Source organism: Lactuca sativa, chromosome 8 (assembly GCF_002870075.4).
Source record: "Lactuca sativa cultivar Salinas chromosome 8, Lsat_Salinas_v11, whole genome shotgun sequence".
Taxonomy (NCBI): Eukaryota; Viridiplantae; Streptophyta; class Magnoliopsida; order Asterales; family Asteraceae; genus Lactuca; species Lactuca sativa.
The window spans coordinates 115,059,663-115,070,697 of NC_056630.2; the positions used below are offsets into that span (position 1 = coordinate 115,059,663).

At 30.8% G+C, this 11,035-nt stretch overlaps 1 protein-coding gene across 3 annotated transcripts; it reads right to left on the reverse strand.

Moving 5' to 3' along the window:
* Nucleotides 1-3,718: 3,718 nt before the first annotated feature.
* Nucleotides 3,719-5,819, reverse strand: LOC111909433 (uncharacterized). 3 transcript variants are annotated; one of them, XR_006185947.2, is made up of 3 exons: nt 4,828-5,819; nt 3,927-4,111; nt 3,719-3,827 (listed from the first exon to the last, which is right to left on the reverse strand). XR_006185947.2 is itself a non-coding variant. In XM_042897584.2 (2 exons), exons 1-2 carry the CDS (start codon nt 5,635-5,637, stop codon nt 4,034-4,036), a joined length of 888 nt encoding a protein of 295 aa, XP_042753518.1. In that variant the 5' UTR covers nt 5,638-5,819; the 3' UTR covers nt 3,719-4,033. The 3 variants fall into 3 exon arrangements, 2 of the variants coding, with proteins under 2 accessions (XP_042753518.1, XP_023761018.1); XM_042897584.2 differs by having other exon boundaries at nt 3,719-4,111; XM_023905250.3 differs by having other exon boundaries at nt 3,719-4,111; nt 4,778-5,817.
* Between the last annotated feature and the right edge of the window lie 5,216 nt (nt 5,820-11,035).

Genomic DNA, 11,035 nt, shown 5'->3' on the forward strand with positions numbered 1-11,035 from the left:
AAAGAACAAGAGCATGTGCAAACAATTAGAGTGAGCAGGACACCGCATCATTTAATGAGAGCTGATTAGCAAAAGCCCACCATGTATGCTTATCGTTTAAAGTGTGATTAAATAATCGAAAGTTTGAAACTTTATACGATGAATCATAATGCACTTTACTCCAATCGCAAACCAAAATACATGTACAAATTCAAACCAATGAGTTTGGTTTTTTGATTTTCCAAACTCGGTTTCGGGTTTAAACCCAAACCCATTCGAAAGTTTAAATTGTTGAGGATTGAGAAGCTTATCCTACCTAATAAATGAAAATACTTTTGACACTTGTCATCTTCTTCTTCATTTTGACAAATGTCATTTTTTAGGATTTTTAAAATTGTTATTTTTCACTTGTCATTTTTTGGGAAATTCTCAATTTTCTTAAAATAAATTTTTCAAAAAATTCTAATAGGTTATATATGTAAGGTTATCATTCTATTAATTTGATAATAAATTCTCATAAATGCTCAAAATGATTTGATTTCATTCATAAATACTTCAAAATATTACATTTTATTAAGGAACAACATTATTTTATAAAATATTTATTGTTTATATATATTAATATTAAATTTTTATTTTTAATAAACCCGTGTAATCCTACCTAATAAATGAAAATACTTTTGCCACTTGTCATCTTTTTCTTCATTTTGACAAATGTCATTTTCTAGGATTTTTAAAGTTGTTATTTTCCACTTGTCATTTTTTGGGGAATTCTCAATTTTCTTAAAATAATTTTTTCAAAAAATTCTAATGGGTTATATATGTAAGGTTATCATTCTATTAATTTGATAATGAATTCTCTCAAAATGATTTGATTTCATTCATAAATACTTCAAAATATTACATTTTATTAAGGAACAACATTATTTTATAAAATACTCCCTCCGTCCCAATATTATTGTCCACAGACAAAAAACACACAGATTAAGAAAAACATTAATTACCACTAACTTTATATAATAAAATGACAGTTTTGTCCTTACTTTGTATTTAATGTTTCATTTAATGTTTATTTGGTTAAGTAATAATGAGAGGATATTTTGGTAAAAATGTTATTTATTTTTAGAAGTAGACTATTATTTTGGGACAAATCAAAAAAGAAAGATGGAATATAATTTTGGGACGGATGGAGTATTTATTATTTATATATATTAATATTAAATTTTTATTTTTAATAAACCCGTGTAATACACGGGTGTCACACCTAGTGTTGTTTATATAGCAGATATATATGAGTTATGTTTCCTGTTATGGTCGATGTGGGACAATTTTAGAATTTTAAAAAACAAATTAAAACACTGATAAACAAAATAAAATACACCCATGTAAAGACTCAGATTCAAAATAAGGACCTCAAAGTTAAAAGCTAAACGCTTGGACAACTCAGATTCAAAATAAGGACCTCAAAGTTAAAAACTCAACCGCTTGGACAACTCAATACTAGTGCTTAATTTTCACATCATAATATAATAAGTATAATCCGTATAAAAATATATAACAAGAGTTGCAAAAATAAAAAAAAAATATTGTAAATGTTTGAAAGAAGATTTGAACTTACAACCTCCAAAAACACCTTCTATCGCCTTAACAATATGTACAAACTACAATTTATGTTATTGTATCACTAAACATATTAATATTATGTATATATTCACTACATAAAACGGACAGTAATTAAATTCTTTTGAGGGGCATGTTTGGATGGATCTATTGTGAATCATACAATTTTCTATCTCATTAGCATTAAAAAAAAAAAGATATTTACAATAACATTATTTAATAGATAAGGATAAGGGGAAATGTTCAAACTGGGAGCTCTAATTTCGTCAGCGGAAATATATTTTTTATTTTCATTCATTTCAAAATAAATAAGCTATATAAAACTATGAGCATGTTTGGTACGGAATGTTTGGGAACTTCTAGCGTTTGACAAAACGCTCCGTTTTGAACAGAAAGTTTCGTTTGGCACTACAAACTTCTAGCGTTTAGTTTAAATAAAACGCTCCAAATCCAAATGCTACTTTATGTAGCGTTTAACAAAACGCTACAAGCTACAAGTTATCCGTTAACAACTAGTTTTGCCGAACACGCCCCATGTTATTTGAGTAATAATCATCAATTACGTGAAAAATGAAAAATTGGAAATATTATTAGCTACTTTTATTTGTCTTTGAAACTTATAGAATTTATTAAATACTATTACGGATTTTCTTTTATAACATGTAAAATATACTATCCTGCAACATAAAATATTGGAGTACACAGTACACTATACTAACAAAATTAAAAAATATTGTTGTGGATATTGTGTCAAAAGAATATAAATAAATGATATTTGCCAACTAAATAAAATAGAGGTTGTGTCGCGAATGGATATGCTTACCATCTGCGATGCGACAATCTACCTAGAGTGAAATGAATCCTTTACTTGTTAAAATATAATAAAAAAATGTCACCACATCTCTCTAACAAAGTTACAATAGTGCTATTCTTGAAACAAGATTTCAATAACCAGTAGTCTTTTTTTTTCCTTAAGTTTTTTGTTTCAATAAAAAAGAAATAAAGAAATCCAACGACAAAAATCTTGAGCCATGTTGTAGGCTTGTATCCGTTTACAAGCCACACTAATGACGTGTTTAAGATTGTTTCTTAAAATACTTATTGGTTTTTTTTAGAAAAGCTAGAAATTCATGACCTTTTGGAAAAATCTTTTATTTTATTTTGTCTATAAAGCTAGTGTTTGGCAAACACATTTTTAACTTATTGGCTTTTTAAAAAACCAATAAATTGATAAGTTATTTTAAAAAACACTCCCAAACACCCACTAAGTCTAGCGAACAATTAAATATCGATGCTCATGAATTTTATATGGAGTTAAAGTTGATTCTCAATTTCTTACGGAGTGAAAACTACCAACTTATTGATGTTTTAAATATATGAAAAAATCGATTTTTTTTCTAATGTAATTATTGTCTATGGAATCATGTTGACTAATGAAGTTTATAGAAAGAAGTTTCTAAAAACTGAAGTTGTTGAAGTTTTATTTATGTTTCACAATGTCACAACAAATACATAATGAATTAGCGATAATAGCTACTATGAATGATATATTATAGAATATTGATTATGAAGAGTTGATCGGATAAATTTAATGTCTCTATAAAAAATGACAAAACTATAAAAATGGTCTCTATGGTATGCATTTTTTTTTTCCTGAGGGTTGGTTTAAACCTCGATTTTTTTGAATTAGTAGTCATTTTGAGCTACTTTGGTTGTGGTTTAGGTCCCTCACAAAACTGAAATGACTAATGTACCCTCCTGATATATATATATATATATATATATATATATATATATATATATATATATATATATATATATATATATATATATAATTTAATGTCTTATTAAATTAAAATATAGGGTCCACCTCTCTCTCTCTCTCATGAACCCATCTACAAAAAATGAAGCCATATTTTCATCTTAGATTTGTTTTGTTTATCTCTGATGAAATCGCCACTAAACCCTACTTGAGTCAATCCATACCTAAATTGCTATGCAAACCTTCTTACTATAGTGAATTTATGGAACCCCCAAATGGATCATGCTCTAAACTAAACACAATCACAACAAATCGAGAAAAACATAAAAATCCAGATCTTCAAACGCCCGAAAAAGATGATTCTGGAAATGTTCTTTGACCAGATAATGTGTTTCGATACACTCGTGCTTAGAGCACAATCACCATCTTCATATTCTCTATCCATCCCTCCTATAAACCTTAAAACCTATAATCAAACCCACAAGGTTGATATGATCGCACATTCAAAAACAACTCAAACATAGCATTAGTCGATCGAAAATATGTATAAGAAACAGATAAATACATGTGTATGCCAAGAACTTGAGCTATGAAGCAATATACTCGACTCAAATCAAGACCCATTCAGAAAGATGTGACAGAAGACAATGACGACGGATAACGTGGCGAAGGCTATGTAGGTGAGGCAGCCGGCGATGCGGTGGGCTTTGAGGGTCTTTTTCCCCGACCACTTGACCAAATTAGAGGCACCTGGAAAAGGACCATTAATCCAAAATAGCTAAAAATGACCATCAATCCAAAATAGTCGAGGTTTGGACTAAACTTCAGAAAAAATGCATACCATAGAGACAATTTTTACAGCTTTGCCTAAAAAATTACTAGGAGAGTTTCATGATTCATGTAACTCCTTAAGATTATCTATTGAATTAATGTCGTTTTGTTTTGATTATTGTTATATAGTATTATGGTATGGTTTATAACTAAAAAAACTATATTTAGGGAACATTTTATAGTTATCGCACCCTTAAAATCAACGGACCAGTCTAGCTAACAATTGTCCATTTAACTTTCTTACAGCCTAAGCATGAAAATATATTTAAAATCTTTGGTCTTTTTAAGTTTTTTTTTAAAACTCTTTACTGAGTATGATAACATTTGACAACAAAACTGCATATACAATAAACTTGTGAATTTGAATATTGTTATTTAATTTACCCGAAATTAGATTAAAATCTCAAGCATTCTAATGTCGATTGCCATTATTTGCTGAAGAATATTGTCTATATTATTGACATGTTATACTCTATAATATAATGGAGAATAACACAAAGTCTATATATAATCTTTGTGAAATTGAAAAAAAAAAGAGAGAAAATACGTAAAACATTGGATAATAAAGGAAAAAACAAACAATACCCATTTCAGGAATTGGTAAAAGTTGATGTAGATCAAGCCAATGGAAGAACCTTTGAATGTGTTGAAACTTTACGATGCCCTCCTTCACTATTGCCCTTACTAACAACCAATTTTACAAAAGAACCATCTTTCTCCTCTGTTTTTCTTGAAGAATCTTGATCCAATTTCTTAAAACTTGCTCTTTTGTCACCCTCCATTTGCATCAATCTTTTCAAGAGCTTCTCCTCTGCGTCTCTCAAGAACTTGAATGTGGGTGGCGGTGAGGATTTCGCCTTGTTCATAGCAACTTCATTGGATTCAAACAGAGGGTTTAATCCATGGTGATTATAAGCTTCCAAACTGAGTTGTTGTGGGAGCTTCAATGGTGGTGAAGCAACAGGAGACAAAAATGGTGTGTCTAAAGTATCAAGAATCTCACCCAAGCTTCTCGTTCTTGACCCCATTTTGCTCCTCTCGGATTCCAAGTCTTCTTTGGTTTCTTCATTGATTGTGAAAAGAAACCTAGGTGGCCCACCTAGGTTATGTAGTCTCATGAGTTCAAGATCCAAACTTTCATCTCCCAATCCCTTTAACACCGAATCTTTACCCAAACCCATGTCGGAATCTTGTTGTTTGGTATATGTTTGCAAATCTTTTTCTTGGGTTTGGGGGGATTTTGAGGTTTTCCAACAACAAGTGTATGAGGAGAGATTAGGAGGGGTATAATCGGAAGAGGATAAATGTTGGTTTTCAATGTCTTCTGTATCTTGGGAGACCCTCTTCTTCCAACATAGAAGATAATACAGCTCTGCAGAAAGAAGCATCAGGATACATCCAAAGAGGAAACACAAACCAATCTCTAGACCACTCAATGATGACATTTTTACCCTCTAAAAAATTCACATCAAAACTACAAAAAGATTTGAGTTTTTCTCAAGTTTGAGGAAGACCCACTACTTAAAACCTAACTTATGAGAATCTTTAAGCCAATAATATGCAGAAGAGCCAAGAAAGATGACTCTTTTAGCCAAAGTTCACATGCTAGGAAAATACTTGGACACTAAAAAAAAAAAATAAAAAAAAAAAAAAAAAAGCTTCTTAAAAGACCCTTTGTACATGTGCATTGATTGTCTCAAACCACATTTACCAATTAAAAACTAACCTTCCACTTGTTTTAAAAACAAAAATAGGAATTAATTGAATCGGGTAAGTAGCGGATGGGTTGAGGAGGTAGATTGACTAAAAGTCATGTTTTGGTGTGAATTTATAATGGGTCTTACAATAGAAGGGTATGCATACCTCAAATGGGTTGGCAACAGAATTTATGAAACATATTATTTATTATAAATCATAAGTGATCAATAGTGCTTTTTTTCTTTTTCTTGACAGAAAAAAAATGTAAAGAAAAGTTTATTAAAATTAGAATCAAATTCATTTTCTTTTTAATGAAAATTCATGAATCCAACTTTTATGATATAACTAAAACGAAAGTCTATGTTTTTTTTTTCATGAACGGTTGGTTATTGTTAGAAATTAAATAGTTAATATCACCAAGTTAATAGAAATCAATATCCATATTAGAAAAAAGAGTAAATTACACGAATGGTCCCTATGGTTTGGGGTAATTTGCACGTTTGGTCCCTAACTTAATTTTTTAACTCGGAAGGTTCCTATTATTTGCTTTTGTTACGCGTTTGGTCCCTATTGTTTGTTTTGTTACGCGTTTGGTCCTTGTTTTACCTAAAAATACTATTATTTAAATAGGAAAAAATTATGGGGTAGGTAAGGTAAGGTGAGAGAGGGTGGGGTTAGGGGTGTGTTTATTTAAATAAATTAAAAAAATCAAAGGGAAAATAGTATTTTTAGGTAAAACAGGGACCAAACGCATAATAAAAACAAACAAGAAGGACCTTCCAAGTTAAAAAAGTAAGTTAAGAACCAAACGTGTAAATTACCCTAAACCATAGGGACCATTCGTATAATTTACTATAGAAAAAGAGAACTTCACTCTAAATGACAAAGTCTCAATCAAATGAAGTATGAGTTTTTATGTTTTTTAAAAAGTCTATAATTTTCCAACTTACATTAAAAGTCAAAAAAACTGTCTATGTCAAAATTTAAAATGATTATACTCATTTATTTTACTTTTAGGATTTTTTTTCTTTTAATCTTTTATTTTTTTAGAAATAAAAGAGGGTCTATCCTTTTCTTTTTCCCACCGTTAAGATATTAACATGCTCATTTATATGGCTATCAAATATGCACCATAAAAAATCAACCAAAATGTTAACCGAACCTAAAAAATTAATATTTAATATTTCGTAGCCAACATGTTTGAATTTTTCCTTCAAGTTAAAACGTTAAATTTATGAAGCTTCAAACTCCATTCCTTGATGATATTGAATTTTGAGCTTGTATTGAAGCTTTAAAGGAGTTTTAGCTTGCATTTTGTTTTGCATTGGTTTCTAATCCGTTGGAACTTCCGTTATTAACATTAATCAAGTTTAAATAATTAGCTTCATATGTTATGTTATGGTTTTGAATCCTCAATAAAGATTAGATCATGCTTGAAGTTGATTGGAATTCTAATGGATGTTTAACAAGTTTGAGAGGTTAATCATTCAAGATACTATAAGTATATGTTAACCGTAACTTTATGGCCAAGTTTTATATAAATTATTTATTAAAATAGTACTTATTTTAGAATGTATTACACATAATAACATAAGATTTTTGCCAAATATTTGTAATACTAGTTGTGAGATCCATGTGTTACATGGATTAATTTAAAAACAAAAAGTTAAATATAAAGGTCAAAATATTTGAGAACTTTAAATTTATAAGAAAATAAGAAAAATAATGAATTATTATAATGAAAATGTTTTTTATATTTTAAATTTAAACAAATAATTTAAATAAATAAAAGAAATTAATGAGCTTTAAATTTGAGAATTTTGAAATTAAAATTAAATTCATTAGTGAAATTGATATCTATTTATTACTATATTTATTGTAATTATTACATTAAAATATTATGTGAAATTTAATAAAATAGAAAACTCATAAAATAACATGTGGAAAAAGAATTAAATCAAAATAACTACAAAATGACATTTGGCAATTTGAATAAGAATGTGACAAGTGTCAAAAAAAAAAAAAAACTATTATTTATTAAAGAGGATTTACATCAAAGGATTATTGATGATCGGAAAACCAATAACTAAAAGATAACCTTCAAAAAATATGAATCGACGTTTAAGTTATATATAATTACGATATTGTCAAACGGGATGTACTGAAACATCATCCGGAAAGAGTGGTAAATAATTTGATCATATATGAGAAATTTATAATATGTACTCCATACACATGATATGTCAACAAATATTTAAAACATATTTTTTAATGTTAAATCTCCAAAAAATGTATATTGCTAGCAATTAGTTAGTTATTTAAGTTAGAGGGTATTTTGGTAAGTTACATAGTGAATTATGTTAAGATCGTTAGTATTTGTTTTGCTTTCTCTCTCTCTGTGTGTATATATATATATATATATATATATATATAAGGTTAGGTTATTTTGTTTTCACTATCTATTGTGTGCATGTATGACTGATTCTGGACCAATCATTTTAGTTATTTTAAGAAAGTAATTAATGCATATTACATGTTGAAGATATAATAGATATTAATTACATCTTCAGCATTTAATATGCATTAATTACTTTCTTAAAATAACTAAAATGATTGGTCCATAATCAATCATACAGACACACAATAGATAGTAAAAACATTTGAACCTAACACTCTCTCTCTCTCTCTCTCTCTCTCTCTATATATATATATATATATATATATATATATATATATATATATATATATACGTAATGATGTACAGTCGATTGAATAACAACTTTGATTATTTGCCTCATTTTATCTTTTTTGTTTCTCTCTTTCATTTTCCAAATCTTCATTGATAACATGGTATCAGTTTATGGCTGATTCATTTATTCAATCATGTTTGTCTATGTTGTTTCATCCAATCTCAATACATAAAGTCTTTATTTCATTGGTTCTTCGGATACTCCGAGTTATGTTCTAGTTTCAACTGTTTTCAATGGTGTTGGATTCATTTCTTGGAAGCAGTCCATGCCCATTCCACTTTCCAATAAAAACAAATTAGGGTTCATCGATGACTCTATTGTTCCTCCTCTTGTCACCGATTCCAGTTATGTTGATTTGAATCATGCCAATTTTATGGTTATAAGCAGGATTTTGAATTCTCTCTCGAAGAGCATCGCTGCTAGTGTTCTGTTTTTGCCTACTGCACATGCGATTTGGACATAATTAAACCAGAGATGTGCATAGTCTGATGAAGATCTTTTGAACAAAATTTGTATTATGTATCTCAAGGATTGGGTGATTTTTCTTTTAACTCCACCAAATTGTCTTGAATCTGGGATGAATTACGAATGGTACAAGGTTTACCTCCTTGTTCATATGAAGCATCTGCAACATTTCGCAAATTTATTGATGAACAACAATTTATTCAATTGTTGATGGGACTTGATGACTCGTTTAGGTGATTCGAGGACAAATTTTCATGACGAATGTAGCGATCGATTCGCCATGTATGAATTTAACCTATTATCATATTTAATTAGACTAAAAGGTGGTGTAGGGTTTTGTGAGTACGATGGGCGTACATTAGGTACGCATGTCGTACTCCTTGCATGCGCATCATCAGGGTAATCCCGGTGTACGTTGGGCGTACTCAAGCCAGGGGCAAACCCTAATTTTTAGGGGTTGCACCCTATTTAAGGTCCTTAAGTTCTTCAAGTGCTTCATCCTTTCTGCCTCCATTACCTTTTAGTGCTAATCTCGAAACCCTAGCCATCTTAAGTGCATTTTTGAGCTTACATAGAGTGTTTGGGTGTTTTTTTAGTGGTTTTCAAGAGGAAGGAAGTTTGAGAAGAAGCAAAGGAGAAGAAGGAGCTTGTAGACCAGAGCTTGTGCATCATTTCTAGCCTATTGAAGGTATAAAGTCTGAAACTTGTTCATTCTAAGCTTAGATCTAAACTTAGGGAAGGTTTTAGCATCTTTTGGTCCCATAACTTGGTCTTTTGGAGTATAGGCTACTCCAGGCCATTTGATCTATCCTTTTGGACTCTTGGGAGTGCATTGAGTCATAAAAATCGTATCTTGGAGGTTAAGATTCGTCATACATATGTTAATGACCACTTAAGTGAGTTAGAGGGCTTAATTCATGGTTTGAGTCCCATTAAGGCATGCAAGTGCATAAACTTTGCAACTTCATGGCTTAAGACACTGTTATGAGCTTGGATCTAAGTTTTAGATGTTAGAGCTTGATGGATTAAGACTTGGGTGTAAAATTGGGCTAACTGGCCAGTACGTCGGGCATACTCTAGAATAAGATGCACGTACTGGGTAATGCAATCTGTGGACCTAGTAGTTTTTGGGCTCGAGTATTTTTAGGTTTGGGCCTCAGACCTACCTGTTGTAGCATGACATTTGAGGGCTTTAGGCCCTGTTGGGTACTCTTGGGCTATATTTGTAGCACCTGGTTCCTGGTATGTATTTTAATCTAAGTATTTTTGCATTTTTAGCTGGAACTCGGCGAGTTGTAGGCCCGAATCGCCGAGTAGAGATAAGATATCGAGCACGTTTAAGTTGGCGACTCGACGAGTCCATATACTGGACTCGGCGAGTCTGCCAGTCTGGATGAAACCCTAATTTCAAAGGTTTGCACCCTATTTAAACATCTTTTTGTGCCTCATAACGGCCCCCATTATGTCCAGAACACCCCTCATGAAGTCCTAACCCTTCTTTTAGTAATTTGAGTGCTTTTGGTGCACTTCCTTGAAGTTTTGGAGAAAATAAGAAGGTAGATCAAGAGGAGAGGAAGAAGATCCAGAATCTTTGTGCCATTTCAGAGCTTCTAGAGGTATTAGACTCGAAACCCTCTCTGTTCCTTCATTATTATCTCCTTAAGAGCTTAAGATAGTCATTTTAAGGCCTCTTCTAGTCTTGATCTTTGAGTAATGAGCTTATAGTGTTAAGGGACTTCAGATCTAGGCATGATTAAGCTCTAGGAGCTCGGATCTATTGCCTTTATGAGCCTAACTTGTGTATAAGTCCTAGATCTACTCTTCTAGTCCTTGTTAAGCCTCTTATTTCCCTTTTGATGCATGAATACACGTAAAGTTGGAAACTTTACGTGTAAAACCTACCCTAAGAACCCATATCTATGAATGGAAT